This window comes from Pseudorasbora parva, chromosome 18, assembly GCF_024679245.1.
Source record: "Pseudorasbora parva isolate DD20220531a chromosome 18, ASM2467924v1, whole genome shotgun sequence".
Taxonomy (NCBI): Eukaryota; Metazoa; Chordata; class Actinopteri; order Cypriniformes; family Gobionidae; genus Pseudorasbora; species Pseudorasbora parva.
The window spans coordinates 22,782,090-22,808,715 of NC_090189.1; the positions used below are offsets into that span (position 1 = coordinate 22,782,090).

A 26,626-nucleotide genomic window follows, 5' to 3' on the forward strand; every position below is an offset into this window, starting at 1 on the left:
AGTGATGTTTGTTTTTGTTTAAATTACATATATTTTCAGATTACGCAATCTACTATACACAGACTATAAAGAGAAACATATATATTTTAAAAATGCATATTTTAACCAACACTTTTCACAGAATTGCAAAGAACTTTTGTGGGAATGCTGCAAATGACCTTCACAGAGTCTGTTGGAAAACCTGCCGTTTCTCACACACGTCATTCATATGGAGAAGCTCCATTTATATAAGACAGGGCAAAATATCTCTTTCCACTCAACCTGCTGAAAACATGAAGGGGGTCATTGCACTTCTCCTGGCTGCTCTGTGCTTCGAGGGACTCAATGCAGAGTGTCCCGACCCAGCCACGCTGAAAGATGATTATGGAAGCAAACTCTGCGCCCAGATGTTTGAAGACAGCAGCTACTACTATGATGACAGCTGTACTGGCAGTTTCATTTATGTGTATCCTGATGAAGACACCCCCATCATGCCATGGGCTTGGACAAACCGTGTTTCCTCTCTTGTGGTGGGCAGAGGCTGCTCTCTGACAGTGTGGTCTAAATCCAAGAAGGAAGGATACAAAAAGAAGTTTTCTGCTGGTATCGTGTATCACCTGAAGGAAGTGAAGAAAGGCCTGCTTGGAAACTGGAATGATTCCATCTCTGGATACTACTGCACATGTTAGATCTGAAGCAAGGCCGAAGACAATACTAAAAGACATTAACATATAATTTTAAATGACAAAAAAACAGCTGTAACACTCTATGTTTTCAGACACAATTTTGCATTCTGCTAATTGTAAATCTGCTCAAAGTGAATTAAACACCATGTTGCTGCAGGGAATCTCTGCAAGAACATGATGCAGAAACATTCAAGACCTGGTGCATGATTATTTTCATTGTTTTAAATGTAATGAAGCCAGGGTTCAGTTTTATCCCTGGTTACACTTCAATAAACTCCTTTGTGACCATATTCAAAAAGGTACAATGGGAAGATAATCCATCGACACGTTCGTGAAAGACAGACTGCATGTTTTAACTTGTTGTGAGTATTTGCAACAAGTAAATTTTAATTCTATAAGAATCATTCTTAAAAGTATTCTAAGTATACTTGGCTTGTGTTTAATTTTTTGATTGAGTAGCCGATTAAACACTTTCTTCACATAGGCTAGTTTTACATACAGCCTTGCCTTATAAACTTACATTTTTTAAAATATTGATTTATAAAGAAAACAGATATGTTTATAATAATATTCTGAGTATCTGAATGTTTGTGTAGGCTAGTCCACTGTACATAGGAATTACTTCAGTCTTTCCCCCACCACTGACTGAATTTTCTGGCTATCAGTGTTTCCACTTTTACACACATTTTTTATGCATATTCTAGAATCTCTGGATCAAAACACCGGTGATCTTTTTTTGTTGTTGTTGAAACAATTAGAAAATTGCCTACCCAAATGAAAAACAATTGCGATCATCAAACATTAGAGTAAAGCCGCCGAGTACGCAAAATAAAACTGGAAACCGAGAGTAACGCAGATATGATGCAATTGACATCCTTGTTAAAAGTTCCTTGGTAAAAAAAAGCAATTTTCTCATGATCCCACAAATGTGGGATATTTTAAATACTCAACTGAACAAAATATATAACACTGGAATAGTGTTTTTAGATATTTTACAGAAAAAAATGCATTTACATAGTGCACCTTTAAAGAAAAAATACAAGTAGGCCTATACTCGCAGTATAAAAGTGTACTTTCATTAACAAAAAAAAAACTACAAGTAATAAAATAGTAAACTACTAGAATACAAATAAGTTCACTTGTAGTACAGATGCAACACAAATGAGAAATGTAGTTGTAAAGTTTACTACTGTTACACTTATAGTACACTTAAATGTATATACTTTTTATGTAAAAAGTGGGCCCATTTAGTCCCAAGCTGTAATAGTAAGTTTACTAGTACATTAATATTAGTAGGCTATACTTGAGCATATTTACACTTGAACCTTAATTCATAAAATTAACTTGAAATATATTTATTTTTCATAAAGGAATACAGCCTTGAGCCAAAGAGAACAAGGGAACGGGAAATATCTGTTTGGACACTGTAAAAGTGACATTTCTGCATATGACAAGCATGAAACAAGTAAGCATTTTTGTTTTCTTTTCTCTGAGTAAACCACCAATGCCATGATTAAATACCCCCCCCCCCAAAAAAAAATCCCCCCAAATTTCTGTATCTAATTCAAGACTGGATTTAACTACATTTCTCACATCTGCACTATACTTGTAGATCAATAAATCATGTCTGAAAACAGCTACTAATGAGCCAGTTGACATTAAAGCCCTGGAGAGGAGCTTTGAGCCACCTGCAGTGAGCTTGACAACCAATCCTTCCTTGGGTTTAATGATGAGAACTGAAACACTTAACCACAGCTTCAGTTTCTCTTAACAGTCCTCTTGGGTGGGATTTGTATCAGGAGGGATTGACACAATAGCTACAGATGTCTTCAACCTTGCTCCTGGGAGGACCCACTGTCCTGCAAAATGTATTTCCAACTTTCTTCGGCACACCTGCGTGTGTATTTTCAACATGTGACCCTTGAGATCTTGATTAGCTTCAGCTGTATTTGATTGGGGTTGGAGCTAAACTCTGCAGGACAGTGGGTCCCCAGGAGCAGGGTTGAAGACCTCTGCAATAGTGTAAATGCTGAAATGACAACGTCTTCAGAGTAAAGAAGGAGAGCAATAATCTCATGCACAATATTACAGTTCTTCTTGATTTCTAAAACACAGTTCCTAAACACAAAGCTTGTAGAAGCCTCAAACTTCCACTTCAAATTCAAATATTAAGTCAAAAACATTCTCTTTTGCCAGATGACACACAAAACCCACAAATACACAAACTACTGCACTGACCAGAGAACACCAGTGAGATCTGTTCAAAAACCTCCTTTTGACAGTCAGAAATCATTAATCAGCTTAATGTCTATTACAGTATACAACATAAATAGAGGCTGTGCAGAAACAGTGAAATTCAACAGTAAGCTTTAAGAAAAGTTGATTTTCATTACACTTCTGTAAAGAGATATTGCTGTAGATAAAAATTATTAGACAAGTTCAAATACCAAAAAATGTATTATGACCTTCATATGCGATACAATACAGTACAGTTAAATAAATAAATGCATCATCCTCGGCCAAGTTGCATTACAGTATTGGTGACAATACTTTCTCTCCCTTTCATAGACAGTCTGTCAGTTCTGCAAAATACCAAATATAAGAAGTACTTGGCTGCATATGTATAATTATGAGTTTGAGGGTGTATAACATGTGCTACAGTATATGTACATATAGTGGAAGTTCTCTCATCTAAAGTACTGTGTACAACTGTGTACCGTAATTAAATTGTATGTGTAAGTAGAAATCCCATAGATGAGTATATAGGCCAAGATGCATGTTCCATTATGGTCATTCATTCTGTACAAGAACATACAGCTTTGTATTTCATCAGGAACAAATGTCCTTTGACCCTGTCCCCTTCATTTTTCTTCCCCCCTTTCTGTCTCCCTTCACTACGATTTATTTTCCAAAGCAAATAATCACCCACGGCCCAAATTATATTATCCTGAGATTCTGATGGTATGTGCTAGTTGAGTTCACAGTGTGACACTTAGGGTGACACTTGTGTACTATTTTTTTCTGAATGGGAAAATGTTTAAACCCGTGAACTGAATGAATGGTTTGGGAAATTAAACTGAATCAGTTAAAGCGTGTTAACAATCCAAATTGTTTTATGTTTTCACAGATAGCAAACATTTGTTGGAGAAGTGCATGACAAACATCACTGTACCCCAGGCACTTACACTATAGTACAAATAATAAACATTTTCATATTTTATTGAAAACATCTTCCATTAATCATCTTCTTTAGATCAATAATTGATTATTGAATGATATGTCTGTTGAAATGGCACTTTTTCACAGAACATAAAAGCTCATTGTGCTGGCAGGTATCACTCATACACTGTTATGCATGACTGAGATATTCAGCTGAAGGTCACACCCCATGATGCCTGTGACTTGCCTCTTCAGCCCAATATGGGGGAGGAATAAAAGCTAATTATGAGAGGAGGCAGCATTTCCTATCCCTCCACTCCTTACCATCTCTTCATTCTGTTCTGCAGGTCGTAATGTGTACAACAAACAATCAACGATAACAAGACGGTTCCTCTGCCAGCATCACAGATAAATCTGGATCAGCTGTGGTAAGTTTAGATATAAGCAGCATGCTGTATTACATATATCATTTTTGTTCTGTATTATTTTAAAAATTGATTTATTAAATTATCTGCAAAGTGTACTTGAAATCTAGTATGCACTGAAACTGTAATGTAATATGACGAACTGTTACCACATTTATGTTCCGTTGTCATGCATCTATAAACAATGGCATAACTCAAATTTTGGTGGTGCGTAGATTTCCATATGAAAATATATGTTCCCAATAACAATGATTGACTATGATCTATGAAAAATTGTTGAATGCTCTCAAAACTTTTAAAGACTTTAATAGATCATCTGAAAACAACAGAAATGTATTCAGGTTTTTAAACTAAGAGGAATGATGGTAGTTTAAATGTCTATTACATGACTTTAAATTAATAAGTGAGTAAATGATTTGTGCTCTCTAGAGGATTTCTGCACTCTTCTGTTTCATCTCTCCCACTGAGCCTCATCCAAAACATGACCAGCTGAGACCCATACAGTAATTACTGCAACTCTGCAACAGAGATGTCTTTCATAGCCTCGAGGAGCCAATAGCATCATCTTTTAGGGAACTAAAACATCAGACATCTGTAGAACCGGAGTTGAGCTGTTATCTACCAGATGCATTTAGCTGGACTCACCTGGGGTTTGTTTTGCCATATTCCTGCAGGGTTAATTTGGTGTCTACAGGGGAGCAGAATGTCTAATAACATGGCCAAGATTGCAGATGCACGAAAAACAGTGGAACAATTAAAATTGGAGGTTAATATTGACAGAATGATGGTAAGACACTTTTTTTAATAACAGTTCGATTTATTCATTAACATAACAATAACAATGACACAATTATTATTTTTTTAATTTATTTAAAAGGATTTACATCTATTCCAGGGTAAACGAAAATAAGATTTATGGGATGTTATTACTGGATGTGTAGTGTTGGCTTGTATGTCTTGGCACAGGTATCTAAAGCAGCAGCTGAGCTGATGGCTTACTGTGAGACCCATGCAAAAGAGGACCCCCTGGTGACCCCTGTACCGTCCTCAGAAAACCCCTTCAGAGAGAAAAAGATTTTCTGTGCAATTTTGTAGTTTTTATTTTTAGGCCACAAGATGTATTATATTATTTTCTAGGATATTCCAAGACATGTTTTGCTAAATGTCACTTAAATGTTAATTAAGTGCAATCTCTCTCTCTCTCTCTCTCTCTCTCTCTCTCTCTCTCTCTCTCTCTCTCTCTCTCTCTCATTCTTCCTCATGGTGGCGCTACATTTATAAAATGTCTGTTGATCATCATTCACCCATGCAGCTGCTATGAGTGTTTGATAAGGTTGCTTAGCCTGCATAACAGCAATAAAACAAGAGAGAGAGCAAAGTTCGTTCTGCTTAAGCTTGGTTTGTTGTATGTCCCTGTGAACGGTTTATACATTAACTTACATTTAAAATACCTTCCCTGTGCAAATGCATCAATAGCCTACCTGTCTTGCAGGCTGCATACCTAAGAATTATTTTTATTTTTTTGTGTGAACTATCCCTTTAAGACTTACGTATTTTACAACGCGATAGGCCTAAATATCTTAATTAAAAGAGCTACCTATTAATGTGTAGGCTATATGAAAGTATATAAGCAAATAATTAAATGTCAATAATAAATCTTAAAGCGCCACAATATAAAAAAAAGTCCTAGGTGGCACGACCAGGAACAGGTGGGCGGGGTCATCTTTATCAGCGTTGCCCATTGCTGTCAATCAAGCGTATAAGGGGCGGGCTCATATTTTATAACGTAAGGCAGGTGAGCAGGTGCGCTTTTGCAGAGATATTCCCATCACAAGACCCGCACAGGAGCACTGGGCACCCCACCGTGACAACACAGGCCAGCGTTCAGGTAGAGTAAACAAACAAGCTTACACCTTCAACTCTGTTCAACTTTAGCAATAAAATTATGAAAATAAAAATTCGTACCAGATAATACTGGTTTATTTTATAGACTATGCCTACGTGAATACTAATACAACACAAGCTCGAGTAATAATTTAGTTTGTTTAGAGGTGATTTAAAAAATATAGGCTATATATATTTTTTATATTAAAATTGCAGCCTACATTAATTAGGCTATTTTTAGCATAGAAAGTTCCGCGCTCCGTGAGTTAGGCGGCTAGTTTCATTAGTTAACTGCCTTTAAAAAAAAAAAAAAAAAAAAAAAAATGTTTTTATTTTTTTTACATGAACTAAGAATTAACAATAAGCTACGTCTACAGCATGTATTAATCTTATATTTACTAGCTATTATATTATTAAAATCAAAAGTTTAACAAACAATAGGATAAGTGTTATCCTACTTTTTATAAATCAAAACTCTCCTTCAAATAAACAAGATATTTTCAAAAATCTTCTTTCACTCTTTAATAAAAGTTTTGCCTTTTAAACTTTATCAGAAAGTGTGATTAGCAAGGATAACTTTTCCCTTAGTGGTTTCCAGTGGTGTAAAGTATTTGAGTAAATTACTGTAGGCTAATGAAGTGTCTTTTTTTCTTTGTAGTTGTACTGAGTATCAAATATTAGCAACTTTTACTCTCTACTTTTTTATAAATGTACTTTTAAAGTAAATTTACTTTTTACTCCAATAGCCTAAATTTGTGTTGAGTAATGCAGTTTCACATAAAATTTTGCATGGCACCTAACTTTTTCTTCAGCGGTTTGTTTCTGCTATAAAGAAGCGTACAAACATGTCAACAAGGCTACTTTACGTAAGTGTGTATATTAGCAGGTAGTTGATGGAGGCTGAAACCAGCACATCCAGTGTAAGAAGGCTTTGACTATTTCATTTTACCTAACAGTATTTAATTTTTCCGCTATATATTAATTTTGAAGGAGATTTGTTTACTCATGGACTTTTTGTGCACTTTAGCTTAACTGAGACTTGAGAGTTTGAAGACGTTTAAGTGGCTGTTGTGTTGACCTTGATTTAAGAAAATAAACATGATTTCTCATCTACTCAAGATAAAAATAATTTACTCAAGTAAATTATAGTTTTCAAGTACTCTTTACAACTCTGGTGGTTTCTGTCAACTTGCTTTGTAAGACAATAAACTCTTCCACACCTGTGCAAGTAAATAAAAGCGCTATACTTACCTACCGAGAAAAACTTGATCTCCAACCATCTCACTGATAGTACACTCCTTTTTACTGGTCTTTTGATTGTCTTATATCCATTTTAATTACAAATCGCTGTCTAGGAAATTAGCAATGTGTGTGTAACCAAATATTATTCTCAAATCTACACTCTGATCAGGCCAAAACATTGAACCTGATGGACAAGGCACTTCTTGTTTGTCTGCAATTTGGGCAGGAGCATTGTCTTGTTGATAAATCATTCCTCTGATAACAACTTTTCAATTCTGCGATCATTCTCCTACTCCAAAACATAACATGACTTTCACAGTGTAGCTCAACTATACCATCAGCCAACCCCCATACCCCCATCACCATGCATCACCATGCAACTTGTTTCATTGCGATTCCTCACCACACACAACTTTATTTATTCTAACAAACACTTCATTCTGTCTTTGATGTTTTTCTGAGATATGTGCATTTGCTTCAGTTTTGCTATAATTCCTAACCAATAATTTGTGGTGAAGACAAGCTAAAGTTTAGTGTTTTGGGGCTTGGCTTATTTTTTTGTGCCCAGAAGTGTACAGTTGACCAAACTGCCAAGCCAAAGACAATAGTGGCAACTGGCAAGGTAAAAAGTCCCTGGAGCCCAAAAGTTAACCAGATGACCAGATGATAGGCCTAATATTTTCTATGATATGAGTATCATAACCATTCATTCTTATCAATAAAATTGTTCATATCTACATCTTTTTTTCTTTAGTTAATGATTATCAGGGAGGACCTAATTGCCTATAAGAAATAAAAGCTTGTCATAGTGAACTTTGGTTCACATGACACAATGACTCAAAGCCAGCATTAAACAACATTATCTGGATCGTGTTTTTGTATATATATATATATATATATATATATATATATATATATATATATATATATATATATATATATATATATATATATATATATATATATATATATATATAATATTATATTATGTAATTATGTATATGCATATATGTATTTATATACACACACTCACCTAAAGGATTATTAGGAACATCTGTTAAATTTCTCATTAATGCAATTATCTAATCAACCAATCACATGGCAGCTGCTTCAATGTATTTAGGGGTGTGGTCCTGGTCAAAACAATCCAAACTGAATGTCAGAATGGGAAAGAAAGATGATTTAAGCAATTTTGAGTGTTGCATGGTTGTTAGTGCCTGTCAGGGCCAGTCTGAGTATTACACAATCTGCTCAGTTACTGGGATTTTCACTCAACCATTTCTAGGGTTTACAAAGAAAGGTGTGAAAAGGGAAAAACATCCAGTATGCGGCAGTCCAATGGGGGGAAATGCCTTGTTGATGCTAGAGGTCAGAGGAGAATGGGCCGACTGATTCAAGCTGATAGAAGAGCAACTTTGACTGAAATAACCACTCGTTACATCTGAGGTATGGAGCAAAGCATTTGTGAAGCCACAACACACACAACCTTGAGGCGGATGGGCTACAACAGTAGAAGACCCCACCGGGTACCACTCATCTCCACTACAAATAGGAAAAAGAGGCTACAATTGGCACATGCTCACCAAAATTGGACAGTTGAAGACTGGAAAAATGTTGCCTGGTCTGATGAGTCTCGATTTCTGTTGAGACATTCAGATGGTAGAGTCAGAATTTGGCGTAAACAGAATGAGAACATGAATCCATCATGCCTTGTTACCACTGTGCAGGTTGGTGGTGGTGGTGTAATGGTGTGGGGAATTTTTTTCTTGGCACACTTTAGGCCCCTTAGTGCCAATTGGGCATTGTTTAAATGCCACGGCCTACCTGAACATTGTTTCTGACCATGTTCATCCCTTTATGACCACCATGTACCCATCCTCTGATTCCTACTTCCAGCAGGATAATGCACCATGTCACGAAGCTTGAATAATTTCAAATTGGTTTCTTGAACATGACAATGAGTTCACTGTACTAAAATGGCCCCCACAGTCACCAGATCTCAACCCAATAGAGCATCTTTGGGATGTGGTGGAATGGGAGCTTTATGCCCTGGATGTGCATCCCACAAATCTCCATCAACTGCAAGATGCTATCCTATATGCTATCCAAGAATGCTTTCAGCACCTTGTTGAATATATATATATATATATATATATATATATATATATATATATATATATATATATATATATATATATATATATATATATATATATATATATATATATATGCACACACACATATAATAGTTGACATTTTTATATTTATATTTTTGCCTTAATATTTTTTTTTCATAGTTGACAATTGTTTTTTGTTTTTTTTTTGTGGGCAGAATGGCCAACTTCAAGGGACATGCACTACCTGGTACATTCTTTCTGCTGTTTGGCCTGTGGTGGTCGATTAAGCATCCTTTCCAACAGATACGGAGGAAAAGAGAGAGGCAACATGGAAACAGAGATAGACAAGTGCACACTGCTCTCTTCAACCGCATAGACTTAATCGAAGGAGCTTTGAAGATCTTTTTTGCATTTGTTGGTAAGTTACAAGTGTAGTTACAGGTAACATGCTCTGTACATAAAAAAACCCTGTGAAATGTATGGTACAAATTTTTTTTTGCCATAAATTTACCGTAAAATAGGTTTTACAGATGTAACTTACATTTACTGTAAAAAAAAAACAAACAAACACTGCATTTCATGAACTTATGTTAATATACCAACCTATTGAAATACTAATATCTGTTTTGTACCTTTGTAATACACTGACAACCATCAAAAACAGAGGGTGATGAGTCACATGACGAATCAAAGCTCATCACAATAGCTTTTCCAAAAGCTAAGAAGGTAAACACTAATATAAAAGGTGCATTAGATGTAAAACATTAATGTACACATAACTCATGAGATGGGGGAACAAAGTTATTTAAATGAAAATACATTAAATGTTAAGTGACATGTAGGGAATTTTGTGAATGTCAATTTAAACTTTTTTTTCAATTTGAAAAATAAAAGCTGTAAATTTAACAGCATTTTACTGTAACATAACATTAAATGCAGGGTTAGATATATTACAGTTATTCACTGCATTAAGGAAACTTACTGTTAACCAATTAAGTTTTTTACTAAGTCAGGATCATGTTCACACTATATTCTTAAACATATACAGTATGCACATAATTGTCTTTACTTAAAGTAATAGTTTAAAAAAAGACTGATGTGTAACATCAAAGAAGTTTAGCAGAATGTCCAAGCTGCTCTCTTCCATAAAAAGTGGATGATGGAGACAAGCTCTGAAAAACTTTCTCTCTTTTTTTTAATTTTTTTTTTTTTAAACCATTTAGTTAAATTTGTTTTGCACTAAATTCTCTCCAGGGATCATGGCAGAGCAGTTTGTGCCTGATGGCCCTCATGGACATCTGTATCATGATGGCTGGGTGAAGCTGATGAATTGGCAGCACAGCACCATGTACTTGTTCTTCGGTATCTCTGGCATCACAGACGTTCTCAGTATGTCTTCTCGCCATGTGCCAGTTGGTCTTGACCGTCTCTCCCTTTCCTTAGCGCTCTTTGTGGAAGGTATCAAGCAAAATGACCCTTTAATTAAGTAAATATGCAATGATAGCCCACCATTGTGATTGCCAATTGAAATGTCATGTCTCGTCTCTTCCAGGGTTCCTTTTCTACTTCCATGTCCACAATCGCGCTACTCTGGACCAGCACGTTCACTCTCTGCTTCTGGTTGCGGTGTTTGGTGGATCTGCCAGCACATTGTTGGAGGTGTTTAAGCGAGATAACATGGTGCTAGAATTTTTTAGGTCCAGTTTAGCTGTCCTACAAGGGACGTGGTTCTATCAGGTGAAGACAACATCTCGAAGAGAATTAACCGCTTATTTGATTCTGGGAAAAATTTTAAAGTCATTTTTACATTATGAAAATATGTTTCAGATCGGATTTGTGCTGTATCCTCTGAGTGGACCACCATGGGATCTGGAAAAGCACGAAAACATCATGTTCATCACCATGTGCTTCTGCTGGCATTACGCTGTGGCTCTACTGATTGTGGGCATCTGCTACTGTGGAGTTTTTTGGTGAGTGGACACCCGATGGATGAACAAAAACGTTTCCAGTCTTTATTTAGCTTACATTGTGCCCATGATCTTTCCAGGTTATCAAAATGGTGTGATGGAAGGCAGATGGGCGACATGGAGATGGGCCACAGAAAGTGCACTGGCTCGGATTCTAGCTCCCAGAAGGCTTTGCTCCAGGAATCAGATGAAGAGTAGTTGGCGCATGTGATGACTGCCAAGATTGAATGCACTGAATGCAATATTTGTACCTTTTTCTCTGCTAGCAAGCTGTCTTCCAATAGGGTTTTATGAATTTATGTTTGCATTGTTTACGACAAAAGATTTTCATGTGCTCACGCCAAAAATATCACATCAAAATGCAGTTGTAAATAATGTGGTTGTCGCAGGTGTCAGAAGCACCTGGCAGAATTTGCCAAACTAGAAGGGGAAAAAAACAGATCATTATTATTTTTTTTTATATCAAATGCATGCGTGAATCACTTAATACCTATAATAGAAGTATAATAACGCAATAAAATGTTTTATAATGAAGTTCAAATAAGTAATGTACAATATACGAGCAAAATTGTTTGTCATTGACACTACATGGTCAGCTTAATTCATGTTACTTACCACAAATGGAAATGAAGTGGAAAAAAAACAGGCAAATTATTTATTTTACATATACAGGGTTCAGAGATAATCCTTAGATTGCAGAACACAGCGCTGTTTGATTGAATAAATGTAACAGCTGTTTTTATTTAATTTGTGTATAATTTATTTACACAAATATTTATCACAATACAGTAGCAACTGAATATTAACAGTACTTGTTAAATTACATTTCTTTAGGAGAACTCAAGATATAAAAAGCGCAAACAAACAAAGCTGCCTCTGTGTGCATGTCAACATCTAGAGAAAGGCCATTCAATATAACCAAGATCAGACTGATTCAATTACAAGCAATGCGCAATTATTCGCCTGACCTTGCTTCTGTTCACAACTTTCATTTTAAACTTTCAAATATCAAAACAAAATGACAGAAAAAGCTGTGTCAGGACAAGACCTGTGCTTAGAATCCGACATCGCTTTGCCCATATGCAACTTTCATGGGAAAGGTGAGCAAACCTTTGCGCACATGCTCTTTTTGATTTGAGTCTTTGAATCTTTACGACATTTTCTCTTAATCAGAAGCTGTAGTATGTCTCATTGAGGGTCAGGGTTCGTTTTTGGCGAGGGTGCAGTAGAGACCACCACCGTAGACACTGTGGATTTCGGGGAGCTGGCAGCTGTGCGCTGTAGCTGCTGAGCCGGTACTGTCTGGATTCGAACCTTGTGTAAAGAAACATACTCGGTTAGCACACATATGGTTTGGCCTGTAAGACCAGTTTTAATACGAGTCTGATGAGTCAACCTGTGTGGCCTGTCCTTGCTGCTGTAGTTGCTGCAGTTGTTGAGCAGTCACAAAGCTGACTGGCTTGTTCCCAGCAATCAACTTGGTGCCTGCTGGCATGGTAGTCAAGATAATGTTCCTTCCCAGATTGCTGATACTGAAAACAAGACATTTTTCCCAAAACAAGATTTCAAATGATTTGGAACTTAAAACTTGATAGGGAAATACTGATAACTCTTTATCAGTTTGTTTACTATAGAAATATCAGATGATGAAACGGAATGCTCACTTAGTGCTTATGTTCCCTTTAAGAATGGGAGTAGTGACCACACTCTTATTTTTCAAAGGTTGGCTGAGGACAGATAGAGGCACCGTGATCCTTGTGGGAAGCTTCCCCTGAAAAGAGCAAAGATTAGAGTTTCAAACGTCATCATAACAGGCAATTATGCATAACAGACAGTGGCTCGGCTCCAAAGCCCAGAGAGCTGTCTTCCTGTCTACTACATTGAAACCCAAGATTAGCAAAACTATTGATGTGCTACTCTTATTAGCTGTACATATTTGTAATCTTTATTAGATGTAACAGTTTTTCTATTAATACTTTATCAGGATCAAATTAAAACATCTTGGATTTTTGTCCACTAAGCTTGCATAATTATTATGCAAGCATTATGAGATTACATTTTATACAAAGGATACATGCATTTTGGACAAAAGAAGTCATAGAAATCAGCATAACCATGTATTTTTTTTGGGGGGGGGGAGAGAGAGAGAGAGAGAGAGAGAGAGAGAGAGAGAGAGAGAGAGAGAGAGAGAGAGAGAGAGAGAGAGAGAGAGAGAGAGAGAGAGAGAGAGAGAGAGAGAGAGAGAGAGAGAGAGAGAGAGAGAGAGAGAGAGAGAATAGCCTTTATGTCAAGAGTGCACAAATGATGCCGTAAGTAGGTTTTGGCTCAATATGCGCAGTACTGTTGAAAAGTTTGTGGTCTGGTGCAGTTACATGATTACGGCAGAAGTGGCCATTGAAAAATAAATTTTTCATTTAAGAAATTTGTTCAAAAACACAAATTCATCCAGAAATGAAACAAGTCTCTATGTGTGAATCACTGAATCATTCATTCGAAAATATTTAAAAAAGTGTTTACATGTTAAAGTGTGTACATATTATTGTGTTTAGTTGTCATTGCTTTTGAAAGGTGTTGATGAAATTAATCTAAACTTACAGCTTGTGTGGCTACTACAGTAGCACTAACCGGCACCTGTCTGACTGTGGCGGCCGCGGTGCCCAGAGAAAGCGTAGAGCCTGTTGCTGCAGGGCTCAGTGTCATGCCTTTGGCCCCTCCCACTCCACTGGTGGCTATGGCAACAGTGGCCGCCCCCGATGATACCGTGACAGGCTTGGTACTTGTGGAGGTTGTACTAATTGAGATGGTCTGACCTTGTTTCTGAGGAATCACACCAAGGTTTGGCACTATTCGAATAGTGGTTCCTGCTTTAGAGTCAGATGAGGTGACGGTTGAGAATGTGCGGGCCTTTGGGTCAGTCATCGTGACGGCCAGGGCCGGCATGAGGCGAATGGCCGTGTCACAGGTGCCCTTCAGCTCCGGGTGAACCTTTACTAGGGTGGCGGTGCCTGTGGCAGGCCCTTTAACAACTAGGCTCTCAGCTGTTGTGGATGCAGTGGTGTTCGAGGCAGGGGGTGAAGGCTGGGGTTGAGACACATGTAGCGTGGCAGAGATGCTCTTGCTGCCTGAGCTCGTGGCACTGCTCAGCATGTCTGGGGTGAGTTTGACAGTGGCCATTGGAGATTTAGTAAGTGTGGCCATCATGTCCGGAGTGATGCGAAGTACCGTCTGACCTTTGGCATCAGTCGTAATTGAGGAGGGGGGCAAGCGGAGCACATCCTTCCCCTGAATGCGTAGGTTAGTGGCGGTGAGAGGGATCCCTGCCCCACTCTGGGTCTTCACACCTAACTGACCAGTGATTGCAACCTTGGTTAAAACAAAAGTGAGTGAGATTTGACAGAGAAATAGAACAGACGATATCCTCTGTTTATTATACTGTATTTTAATTAGGGATACACTGATCAATTCTAGCCAATAATGATGTTGATTATTATTTTTATGTTATGGACAATAACTGATAAATGACTAATATATATTTTTCATTCATATTTTTTTCCCCATTATACAAGGAAAACGTACAATGACCAAGATATTTTTCTACAATAAAATAAGAACATTATTATTGATATGGTTACAAAATTGTTACCAGACATGTACAGTATTGCATACTAAATTTGCAGTTCCAGAAAATGTAATAACAAACATTTAAAAAAAATACCATTTTCATTTATTGCTTTTTATGTCCTGCATAAAAAGAGCTTTAGGTTTTGGATGTCCACACCTACTTTTTTTTTTTTAATTATTAATATAACAAGATATGCAAGCAATAATCCTGGAAAGTACATTCTTTCATTTTTCAAATGTTAAATATAAATGTCTGATATTTAAATACTATAGTATTTTTACTAAATAAATAAATACATATTTTAAATGCTACAAACATTATAATGTACAGTATAAAAAGTATATTTATTTTGCTATTTAAGTTCATAAAAATAGTGTTTTTAAAGATTAACTTTAAGTTTAAAGTGATCATGTATGAGTCTAATGCATTCTGATTCGGTTTGTACCTGTTTGATAATATTCTGGCTGCTGACACCCTGCAATACAGCAGGTGATGTTGGGTTGTGTGCCGGGCTGGCGGGGGAGCTCGTCTGAGGTTTGGTTACTGTGACAGCAGATGCAAGACCTGGAACTGTAAGACTGGCCTGACCCCGTGAAGCCTGCACCTGAATAGGACTTCCTGCAGACTGGTTTCTCAGTGGTAGAGTCACCACTGCCTGTTCAATGAAAGACAAACAAGGATGTGATTCATTTGACTGGATAGTGTTGGACACATTTTCGGTTTATAAGACTACACTGAACACACAGACATTATTGCTAGAGATGCTGTAGTGCACCTGCGTGATGTTTTTTCCATGCGCCACAGTGACCGGCACCCTGATGTGGTGAGGGCTCTGGTGCATTAATGTGGCCGTCTGGCTTGCAGAGGACGTCGGAAGACCGGGCTGGGCAGTGACCACTCGCACCTGAGGCAGAGAGCCAGTGGCAGCCGAGTGTGCCACTACCCGAGTTGCAGGCTGCGTTGAGGCCTGCTGGGAAACCTGTGGACCTGGCTGACTCGCAGACAGCAATGTTCCTAACTGAGGCATGGAAGGAGGAGACACCAGCAGGACACTGCGGGGGAAAAAAGAGAAATATTGTGATCATGAAAGCCAAATGATAAAGAATGGAGCATATGACTAATGATTCAGCCTTGCATTGGTATGGTGCAGTCACATCAGTAAAATTCTAGGCAAATTTCACAGGAAAAAGATTTTAAAAAAAGATCAATGGTGTAGGAATGCATGAATGCACAGCTCACACAGAAGTCATGTGATGAATACACATGACCAACTTGAACCTGCTGCAAATTCTGCGGGAAAAAATCTTTCGCTCTCACAAAATTCCAGCTCGTGTTGATTCCTATTGAAATGACTGGATTTTGCACATGAAAACTTGCAAAACAATGCAAAATGTGACCGCAACTTTAGTTAAAAATATAAAAATGACATTATTCTTTTCGCCTTTATTCGATGGTACAATTAGTACATTAAGTGATAGGATGAAAGAGATTGTGAGCCAGGACTCAAAACCGGTACACCCAAAGCACTGTTGAGCCCCATGTCGGAGTGCTGCCCACAATGGTATGGCTTTTGATCAATTAGAAAAGGTTTAACAAGGGGATTTTTTTTGTCCCTTTAAAATACAAAAGTTAAAAAGACAAAGATGATTTGTTTCATGTTGTTCCAAACCTGCTTGACTTTAACAGAAATGAAAAGATTCTAAGAATCTCAGAAGTATAAACATTCTTTGGAATTTCTCCTTCCACGGAAGGAAGTCAGTCAGTCATACAGGTTCCGTGAAGACATACAGTGAAGATGAGTAAAAGATGACATAACTATGAACTATACATAAAATAATTTTGTTTACAAACCACTGACCTGGGATTGGTTTTGATGGGTTCTGGGGCACCCAATTTGGTTGGAGTTGCTGCTGTGGGAGGGAGGGGCGATTTAGGGGTTCCAGGGGTGCTTGGTGTGGGAGTGGAGGGAGTTTGAGACAAGCTGGTGGATACAATGGCTACTCCTTCACTGCCACAACTCTGGCCAGCCTCTGCAGCACCATTCTTACTGCCTGGCTCCTTACCGCCTGCCTTCTACAGTACACACAATCATACACACAAAAACAAATGCAACAGCTCATGCAAATCAGCATGGACCAACAGTGACAACAATGATATGAGGGAGTGAGGAATAACCTACAGGTTTTGGTGCTGGTTTGGGCTTCTGCTGCAGAGCTTTCTTGGCTTTAGCAGCTGCGGCCTGGGCCTGGTGTATTCGCTCTGATTCAAAAAAGATGATCACATTTAGTATCTGGATCTGTTTAGTATTTTTTAACCATTAAAGCCAGCGTGCTATCTTTTCACTCGTAAGCTTCATTTGCATAGTTATTTGTGAATTAGGAAAAAGTCTGGAAGCATCTGGGGTCTCATTTCTAAAGCATGCGTACGCACAAAACAGGGCTGGAAACGTACATACGCCTATTCTATACGTACGTAGAACTGCACAACACAGTGTAAAAATGAAATATTTTCCTTAATGTAGGCTACATATATCATAAAATGTCAAAGTCTGCAAATACGCATGAAGCACAATCGCTACTCATCATCAGTCCTAACTATTACAAAACCGTCATGAAGAAGCATGTGTTCACTATAACATTTCCCCCCACAAATTAATTATTTGATTTTGTCAAGGTGTTAATGATCAGTCTATTTGTTAAAAACATAAATCCTCCGGTGACCTGGGTATGTAATGCTTTATGATGGCACTGCTGACTCTGTTGGAGGATTACGCCAATGGCAGAATAAGGAGAGAACAAGTTTTCATCTAATGTAATTATCAGCAAAACTGCATGAATTTGATTTGATTTGAAGTGTTTAAAATTAACAAAATAGTTTTAATTAGCCTAAAATAACACTTTATTTATTTATGTTTTATGGATATTTTGATATATTTATTCTACAACATAAAAATGATATTGAATGATATTCAGCAATGTAACATGTAAGCACAAATGGCATTTACAGTTCATATCTAATATTTTTCAATGTCTTTTACCTTTGACAGGTTTAAACATGGTGTCACGTAAATGTGAATATGCATTCAATGATATGCAAATTAGGTCATGCATAGTAAAACTAGGCGTTGTAAGCTCCATATATGGGGATTTCAGGGAGGAGACAGGGTGGAGAAGCACGTCCGCACAATCTGCTGCTGGCTGTGATTAATAAAGGGATCTTTGCGCAGGTTCTGGCACACGCATGGTTTTACAAATCTGAATTTTTTTGTGCGTATGCAAAATCTTGCTTTTGTAAGTACATACACTTTTAGGATGAAATCTACGCATAGTTTTATAAATGAGACCAGGGTCTCTCAGCTGGCGACTTTTGAGAAATGGTCATCTCCAATTTCTCCATGACAACATCCAACTGTTTGATGCAGTGCTCTTATTGTTAACTAATACAATAAAAAAAAACATTGGTAACTGAACAAAGCTGAAGTATAATAAAATATAAATATTAGATGAAAAACATACTTTCTTTTAGTTAGCTGCCAAGGTGACACGTAAAAATGTTTTCAGAAAACACAATAGTATTATTAATACTGACATTACACTGTTTTGATCTGACTTTACAAGTTCATATTTGTCAATAGCAAAATATGGAAACCTGATACGACCTGGTATTCACAAAGCACTAAACCTGTTCTACTTGTCTGGCATTCATTAGTTTACTGTTTTTTTGCCTGTGGCAATGAAACCTTTTGAATTTTTTTCATAATGCGCATGCATCACTACAAGGGTTACAGGGTTGCTTACCAAACTCCTCCTGGCTCCGGTCCCTGTGGAGGTAGATCCACAGCTTGCGACCGATGTCGTATTTCACACAAGGGTCTTTCTCGTAGTGCAGGCGGTCGAGGGCACCACTCACCACAGTGTTCACCTAAAAATGTATAAAATGTGTGGGTGTAACAATGATGCGTTATAATGATATATACGACAGCATGAAACACATGTCTGACCTGAGCACTGGTGACATCAGGGGCTAGGAACTGGGAGTCCTTCAGTAACTCACAAATCTCAGCTCTGGTACCTTCTCCATTAGGAAGCCTGGCGGCAGCATCTCTCACTGTGTTGATGAAGACAAGAAACGTATGCATTTTTTTTATTTGACCTCAACTGAAAACTGATATTGCTTTCTGAGAATAGTTAAGGGAAAAGGACCAGTCACCTTCATGTCATTCCAAACCCATTTGAGCTTCTATCTACTGATAGACTGAATGAAAGAAACTCAAATGACCAAAATTCTTTTTTAGGTAACCTGTCCCTCAATTCAATTATTTTGAGGAACTAACACCAAAAATGGTAAGGAAAACCAGGCTTTCATTTACTAAACTATGTGAAATCCCTAACAGAACTGAAAAAGAAAGAGCACCCAGTAATTACCAAGAGATAGTATGGTGACGTAGGCCGGTCTGTCGGAGCGTAGCAAAGAATGCTCTCGTGCTTTATTGAGCGACGTCTCCTTGTCAAAAACTCCCTTGACTGGTCCCACCACAGATTCAAAGCCATGCATTCGGTATGTAAAGGCTTTATGCGGCTGATCATAACGTTGCTGCTCCTAATACACAAATATAGAAAAGGAAAAAATAACAGACTACATTCCACAACTAGTGCAAAAATGTAAAAATGATATGTTGACAGGACGCCTCCTTAGGGTAGGTGAAACCCAGACACTAACCTGCTCTTGAAAAACATGCCTTTCCTCTCCTGTACTAGGCCTCACCACATAGTCAGTCCACCTAATAAAGAATAGAAAATCAGCATGAAATGACAGCGTGAGTGTATCAACTAAAAAGACAAAGAAATTATTGTTGGAATATGATGCTTATGTTAAGTAAACTAACACTCTGGGTGTTGGAGGAGTGAGTTCTGCGGTTTCCTCTCCCTCCTGCTGTAAAACAAACATAGAATCAAGAATCAGAGAGTGTGCCCTTTCATCATTGTGGAAAAGCTTGACAGCTGTTTACCTTGACAATCACATGATCCTTTGACTCCAGCCATAACTGGCACAGGGCACTCAGATCTTTGTCTCCATCCTGACTCGGACCTGCACAGATCAGCATGAAGAAATGCACACAACTGGTGGCTTTGACACAAATGAATGAATCAGTGCATGGATATATGAATTTGAAAGACACCTGCTGAAATGCTTAAAATTATTTTTGTAGACAAATATAAATTGTATGTAAGAATTACAAAAGTAATATTATAATTTTTCCCCCCAAAGAGATTTGCAGTATACACTATTTTTTAAATGTTTGGGGTGGTGGTGGGGTGGGGAGTGGGGGTAGGGGGGGCTCAGTACGTTTCTTTAAAGACATTGTTTTTTTGTGTTTTTTTATGAAAGTGAAAATGTTGTCATCAATTACTCACCCTCATGTTGTTCCAAACCTGTAAGAGTTTCACAAAATAATATATTTTGAAGCCGTTGACTTCCACAGTACTTTTTTCCTACTATGGAAGTCAATGGCTGGTCAACTGTCTCATAACCAACAAGGTTCGGGACAGCATGGGGGTGAGTAAATGATGACAATTTTAATTTAAAAATAAAACTATCTCTTTAAGCATCACGGATGCATTAATCAAAAGTGACAGGACATGTATAATGTTACAAAAATCTATTTTTAAAAAAGTGCTGTTTGTTAGAACTTTCCATTCATTAAAGAAAAAAAATTACATAAAAATATTAAGCAGCACAACATTTACAATAAGAAATATTTCTTGAGCACCGAATTAGCATTTACAATTATTTCTAAAGGAACATGTGACATTGAAGACTGGAGTTTTAGTTGTTTTACTTGTAACACAAAACATTTGGACAGTAGTGTACATAACCTTTACTGAAGAGCCTGTATTTCCATCTAAAAAAGAAACAAGTAGAGGAAAATGATCATCGTACATATCCATTTCCATTGCTGGGAGAGTTCCTTGAATTCCACAAAAGGTATAAAGCCAGTAGGCAGAACCATCACACCAGCTGAAACATGAAGCGTATATATATGAAGCATAAACCTAAATATCAACATGCATCATTCGATGTATAAATCATGAATTAAGAGCTGCGGGAATTTTTCATTGTCAAATCATAGATTCAGGGCAGGCATACCTTTGCTCTCTCCGGCGAGAAATTGTAGAGCAGGTACAACCAACTCTGACCAGCAGGGGGCCATAGAAAACCAGGGGTTGAGTGCACTGGCTGGAGATGAATGCCACTGTTGGACTTTCTCCTCCAACTGAGAGCAACAAAAAGAGGAACAATCACCACACTGATTTCATCTTGATAAGGATATGCAGTGAAGACAGTGAAATACTATTAACACCATTCTGCCATTTCTGCAAGCATATTCCAGCAAAGTTTGCAAAATCCTGACTGCATGTATATTTCTTATGATCACAAGACCTTTTGAGCTAAAGGATATGCAGACAAATGTAAATTATTCCTATGTGTTTATCTGTTTATAAACTAAATGGATGAGCTTGTCGAGGTAGTAAGAACAAGAGGCCAAATATTGTCCAACATACATGGAAAGGCCTGAGAGATTCCCAGGATGCACCTCATGAAGAAGATTGTGCAGAGGCAAAGCTTGGTGAGTGTAATATAGTTCAGATTGTTTAATGTTTCACAGCATAATTGTTTTAGTTGTTTTTGAATGCTGCATTCATTTGATTAAAAATGCAGTAAAAACTGTAATATTGTGAAATATTATAATTAAAAACTTTTACATGAATTTTCCATTACTCCAGTCTTCAGTGTCACATCATTCTTAATGGAATCATTCTAACACATGCCTATATAAATGTCTTTACTGTCATTTCTGATCAATTTAATGAATACTTGCTAAAAGTATTATTTTCTTACTAAATATCAAAATCATTAATAACGAAATCTCACTATATATGGTACCACAAATTACTAAATCTTACATGACATTTTTGAAAGGTTGTGTTTCCGTATAATTTTTGCATATTATAAAATATACAATACTATACAAAATACACATACAAAACTGCATATTTTCAATTGTACCATGTCTGTTACTATACGGTTTTTCATTACTTTAATAATTAAAAAATTGGGAAAATAATGAAACAATATAATGACAACTAATAAATGGTTCTAAACTTTCGACCAATACTGTATGTATTTATAGGTGCTGTAGGTACCGCAGAGGATGTTGCTAGACTTTCCAGTCTGAGGATGTCCTCAAGCAAATGAAAAAAGCTCATTGCTATCTCTTCCACTCTGTCAGGGCTTGCCTGGGACTCATCTATGGGCCTTTGGTACAAATAGAACAGATGAGTGTAAGGTATCTAAAATGCTGAGAGTTTTGGAAAAAACAGAATGATGTACAAAACAAAGACCTACTCTTCTTTAACGGTTTGTGGAGGAGCAGTGGGGACATCAGCAAGGCCTGAGTTCATGGAAGCTGCCGACATCTGAACATCACAGACCTCTTCCGATTCCATTTTAATAGGGCGCATCTTTTTCTTCTTCCTCTCCTCCTTTATCTTTTTCTTAGGTAGGGCCAGGTCAAAGACAGCTAAAGGCCAAAAATAGACATAGATTCCCACCTGCTCCAATGATTCATGCAGCTTATATCGAAGAGAATAAACTGAGTTTATTAATCTCACTTGAAATGGATCCTTTTCTGCCGATGTTAACTCGTGACATGATATCACCAAGATGGAGGTCAGAGATCATAAGGTCAGGGTGATCCTAAGAATGACATAAATAAATATAATCATAACTCATACTAATCTTGTCTTTTAGTGCAATGGTTTTCAATATTTTAGATGTCCCGGACCCATAATATATGATAATCCTCATGCAGGTCTGGACCCCCATTGTAAAATTTAAAAGGCTATATAGTTTAATATATAAAGGCCGAACATATAATGTGAAAAATGTATGATATAAATGTGTAAATTATTATTGGCAAATAATAATAAATTATTAATTATCAATGACCCCTTCAGGCAACTTACTGGCTGTCGTTTTCTTTTTTCTCTGTGTCTCTGCAGCATGGCTCTTAGTTCCTTCTCACCCAGCTCAGGCTTGTCTACATGGAAATCAACGTTAGTTTTTTTTATAACCTCATAAGTGGGAAGCTTTAAACCAGCTTTAACTGACCTCTGGTTTTCATGTCCTGAGTCGAAAGACTAGGTAGGACCCTGAGAGAGACGGTTGGAGTTGGGGAGGAGGGTGACGGAGGAACAGGCAACCAAGAGGCTGTATCTGTTTACGTGAACATAAAACCATTATATTATTCATCATTACATGAAGACATAATGGTGCTTAAAAAGTTCACACAGCATCACACCCACCGTCTTCATCAGATGACACATTACTGTCCCCACACTCTGTTTTCACATCCTTCAGTACGTGAGTCACTCGACGTCTCACCCTCTGCTCCAGCATCTCCTTATGAGAGGGGACAGGGTACCGGCGTTTTACCGCGAGCTCAGGTCCACTGCGGACCGCCAAATCCAACAACTCCTACATTACAGAAAAGAACAAATGAGCGTTCATCTTTCCAGAAACTGCAAGGATACTGTATTGTTTACACTGCTGTTCAGAAGTTTTAAAGTCTCTTATGCTAACTAAGGCTGCTTTTATTTGATAAAGAATACAGCAAAACAGCAATATTGGGTAACACTTTATTTTACTGTGTCCTTGTTACACGTTACAATAGTTAATGTAGTAATAACTATAATTTATGCATAATTGCATGCAACCACTATTCCTATTACTAACATTTTAGTAAGGGCATGTAGTCACGGACCCAGCATAACCCCAATAGTGTGCTATCATAACAATTTAAAATAATTTCTGTTTTATATTTTAAAATCTAATTTATTCCTGTCATATTCCTGACATCCATGTCACAAGCTGATTATTCAGCATCATTACTACACTCTTTAGGTGATCCTTCAGAAATTATGAATTATGCTGATTTGGTGCACATTCAATTTTCTGATTATTATCAATGTTGAAATCAGTTGTTCTGCTTAATATTACAGTGGAAAAGCGTTGAAACTAACAACATGTATTTGAAATAGAAATCTTTTGTAATATTATAAATGTCTTTGCAGTCACTTTTGATAAATTTAGTGCATCCTTGCTAAATAAAACCATTAAAAGAAATCGTAATGATTTCAAACTTTTGAATGGCAGCAGTGTATAATGGTAAGATTAACACTGATCATGTAACAGACACTAAATTAGCTCTTCTGTTATTCATTGTACCTTTCTGGAGACAAGGATCTGCTTGAGTAATTTGTGGTAGTACTGTTGAAGGGAGTAGATGTGTCTTTTCTTCTGCGATGTGGCACAAAGTTGTCTGTACTTGACGACCTCTGGGTTAAAGAAACCATCTAAGGAAAGACAATCAAACTTATATTTGTGAAGATTTATTTTATAAATGAAAATATTAGGATTAAAAATATAAGGGAAAAAGGTTAACCTCTGAAGAGCTTCTGGGCAATGTGCAAAGGATTTCCGAAGAAGAAATTCTGGTTATTGAAAAGGTCGCTGACGATGTTGTTCTGCTCTGAGGTGTTATTCTCAGAGAACTGAGGCAGGAGTTGACGAAGATGTGTCCGTTGAGCATCTGTGAGAACATCGGTCCATGTGCTCTCACTCAGCACTGAAAAGAAAATCTCCGGCTGCTCTCACACAGACAAACATAAACACAAGAAAAGAGATGGTTTATTTTTTACTCTCATAATTTCACATTTTCATGAAAATGATGGAACTATCACTCGAATGTTGGGTGATAACTCACATCCTCCAGCAAATCTTCAGGAACCCGAACTCTGCAGTTTCCCAACATACACTCTTCCATCACACGGCCATCCTGGTCCATTCCAGACTCCAGTGGGTCTGTTAACATGTGATCCAATACATCCATCTTTACCTAACCCTTCACAGCAGCAAAAGCAATATCTGCAGGTTTACAAATTAAACATTATGAACAAAGGAAACAGTCTAAATATCTGCAAACACTAAAGACATCTAAAATGCACTCACTTTTGTATTTAACCAACTCACCGTGTTATTTATGATAAATAAATTTCTACATTATTTATACTAATTACATTTCTATATTACATACATTTTATACAATTTGTGGAAATGAGATTAACGACAACACAAATCATATTGATCACCTGCACCTTTTTCAGGCACATTAGCATGTTATTTTGTCTATTAAGTTACATTTGAGGACAACAAAGCAAACGAATATAAAAACAGAAAAACTACGAAACTATAATTTCCCGTGATTTTATATTGACAACTTGTCAAATTGTACGTATGCATCTATGACAAAATAGACATTTTATCATTACACTATCTTGATGTTGCTAATTCTGCTACTAGCTAATGCAACAAGCTAACAATCCTCATCAGACGTTATATCTATTATGGTGTAATTAAGAAAATAAACCGTTTTCATTTATCTACTTTATGTATACAAGGGAAATGTTTAAGGCATCTTACCATGAGTGTTGGTGGAAATTAGGAATGTATATGTTAGCTTGCTCTTCACAAGGGCGGTAGGAATAATAACATGGGTGCACATTTCCGGTATACTCCTGCCGTCTAAACTTCCGTTCATCTACAATACAAATCCACATATCCCTGCATAAACATATAAACAACTAAATGTGGAAGGACATAAATAAACAAACAAATGCTTTCAATCAATTTGTGTGTGTAGTTTAGAGTAACTGTTATGGATTCTTATTTTTTACTGCACCTAGCGGCAAACATTTGTCTTCACATTTAAAATTCCTCATCATATTCCTTTTTTTAACAACATAAAAAATATTATTAAAAGTTTTAACAATTATAAAAAAAAATCTATAATATTTTGGGTAAACAAGTGGACAAAGATCAGCTCTAATTTATTTGCTGTCTGAAGAAAGTGTCATAAATGAAATGAAAAAGACTTAGATTATGCACTTGTTCATCCACATATTTGCATAGGATTCATACTCTATATGAAAATTCAAGTTTAATTATATATTGATTTTTATTTCTAAAAGGAGATAAAGCATTATAGGTCTATATAATTTTACAATATAATAATAAATAATAATAGATTTAATTTATAATGCACTTTTCATTCCGAAGAATCTCAAAGTACAACAATGGAAAAAGAGAAAAAAATATCAAAAATAAATAAAATGTAAAAATAAAGAATAATACAAACAATCAACACATAAACCCCTTTCTGAACCGAAATGTCTTCAGTTCAGCTTTGAACGGTCCAAGCTCTGTACTGCTCTCGAGGAGAGGTTCCAAAGCCGGGGTGCAGCTGAGAAGAAAGCTCGGTCTCCCATGGTACGAAGCCTTGTAATGGGGACTTGAAGAGGCAGGTGGCCTCTTCAGGTTCATCACTTTGAAATCCTCCACCTTCACCCTCAGATCTTCATCTAAGGGTGAAGGTGGAGGATTTCAAAGTGATGAGTTCCTGTAGATATGAAGGTGCATGTCTGAT

At 37.0% G+C, this 26,626-nt stretch overlaps 4 protein-coding genes across 6 annotated transcripts; 3 read left to right on the top strand and 1 right to left on the bottom strand.

Annotated features, from left to right (window-relative positions):
- Positions 1–271: 271 nt before the first annotated feature.
- Positions 272–853, top strand: LOC137046676 (syncollin-like). Its single transcript, XM_067424000.1, has one exon. It carries the CDS (start codon positions 273–275, stop codon positions 666–668), a length of 396 nt encoding a protein of 131 aa, XP_067280101.1. The 5' UTR covers position 272; the 3' UTR covers positions 669–853.
- Positions 854–4,236: 3,383 nt separating this feature from the next.
- On the top strand, positions 4,237–5,617 carry gng8 (guanine nucleotide binding protein (G protein), gamma 8). Its single transcript, XM_067423463.1, has 3 exons — positions 4,237–4,252; positions 4,924–5,036; positions 5,216–5,617. Exons 2-3 carry the CDS (start codon positions 4,953–4,955, stop codon positions 5,342–5,344), a joined length of 213 nt encoding a protein of 70 aa, XP_067279564.1. The 5' UTR covers positions 4,237–4,252; positions 4,924–4,952; the 3' UTR covers positions 5,345–5,617.
- A 308-nt stretch (positions 5,618–5,925) lies between these two features.
- tmem45b (transmembrane protein 45B) lies at positions 5,926–12,206 on the top strand. The gene is made up of 6 exons (XM_067423283.1): positions 5,926–6,137; positions 9,708–9,910; positions 10,747–10,950; positions 11,045–11,229; positions 11,320–11,462; positions 11,540–12,206. The coding sequence occupies exons 2-6, from the start codon at positions 9,709–9,711 to the stop codon at positions 11,655–11,657; spliced, it is 852 nt and encodes a 283-aa protein (XP_067279384.1). The 5' UTR covers positions 5,926–6,137; position 9,708; the 3' UTR covers positions 11,658–12,206.
- On the bottom strand, positions 11,539–25,721 carry nfrkb (nuclear factor related to kappaB binding protein). 3 transcript variants are annotated; one of them, XM_067423282.1, is made up of 26 exons: positions 25,624–25,721; positions 24,908–25,068; positions 24,587–24,788; positions 24,370–24,497; positions 23,448–23,619; positions 23,254–23,358; positions 23,109–23,182; positions 22,755–22,839; positions 22,489–22,663; positions 22,287–22,398; positions 21,229–21,355; positions 21,022–21,099; positions 20,090–20,169; positions 19,967–20,010; positions 19,801–19,861; positions 19,506–19,680; positions 19,082–19,188; positions 18,879–19,002; positions 17,261–17,340; positions 16,940–17,154; positions 15,857–16,133; positions 15,527–15,736; positions 14,055–14,822; positions 13,124–13,230; positions 12,856–12,991; positions 11,539–12,773 (listed from the first exon to the last, which is right to left on the bottom strand). In XM_067423282.1, the coding sequence occupies exons 2-26, from the start codon at positions 25,031–25,033 to the stop codon at positions 12,648–12,650; spliced, it is 3,894 nt and encodes a 1,297-aa protein (XP_067279383.1). In that variant the 5' UTR covers positions 25,034–25,068; positions 25,624–25,721; the 3' UTR covers positions 11,539–12,647. The 3 variants fall into 3 exon arrangements, with proteins under 3 accessions (XP_067279383.1, XP_067279380.1, XP_067279381.1); XM_067423279.1 differs by having other exon boundaries at positions 19,967–20,013; XM_067423280.1 differs by having other exon boundaries at positions 19,967–20,013; positions 24,908–25,045; positions 25,624–25,708.
- Between the last annotated feature and the right edge of the window lie 905 nt (positions 25,722–26,626).

Excerpts from the sequence above, each read along its gene's own strand:
- nfrkb (XM_067423279.1), bottom strand. The coding sequence starts at position 25,033 with ATGGATGTATTGGATCACATGTTAACAGACCCACTGGAGTCTGGAATG. Across the intron at positions 22,840-23,108 it reads AAAAAAGAAAACGACAGCCA|GATCACCCTGACCTTATGAT; the intron begins GTAAGTTGCCTG and ends TGTCATTCTTAG. Across the intron at positions 22,664-22,754 it reads CAGAAAAGGATCCATTTCAA|CTGTCTTTGACCTGGCCCTA; the intron begins GTGAGATTAATA and ends TTTGGCCTTTAG.
- tmem45b (XM_067423283.1), top strand. The coding sequence starts at position 9,709 with ATGGCCAACTTCAAGGGACATGCACTACCTGGTACATTCTTTCTGCTG. Across the intron at positions 10,951-11,044 it reads CTTAGCGCTCTTTGTGGAAG|GGTTCCTTTTCTACTTCCAT; the intron begins GTATCAAGCAAA and ends CGTCTCTTCCAG. Across the intron at positions 11,230-11,319 it reads AAGGGACGTGGTTCTATCAG|ATCGGATTTGTGCTGTATCC; the intron begins GTGAAGACAACA and ends AATATGTTTCAG.
- gng8 (XM_067423463.1), top strand. The coding sequence starts at position 4,953 with ATGTCTAATAACATGGCCAAGATTGCAGATGCACGAAAAACAGTGGAA. Across the intron at positions 5,037-5,215 it reads TTAATATTGACAGAATGATG|GTATCTAAAGCAGCAGCTGA; the intron begins GTAAGACACTTT and ends GTCTTGGCACAG.
- LOC137046676 (XM_067424000.1), top strand. The coding sequence starts at position 273 with ATGAAGGGGGTCATTGCACTTCTCCTGGCTGCTCTGTGCTTCGAGGGA.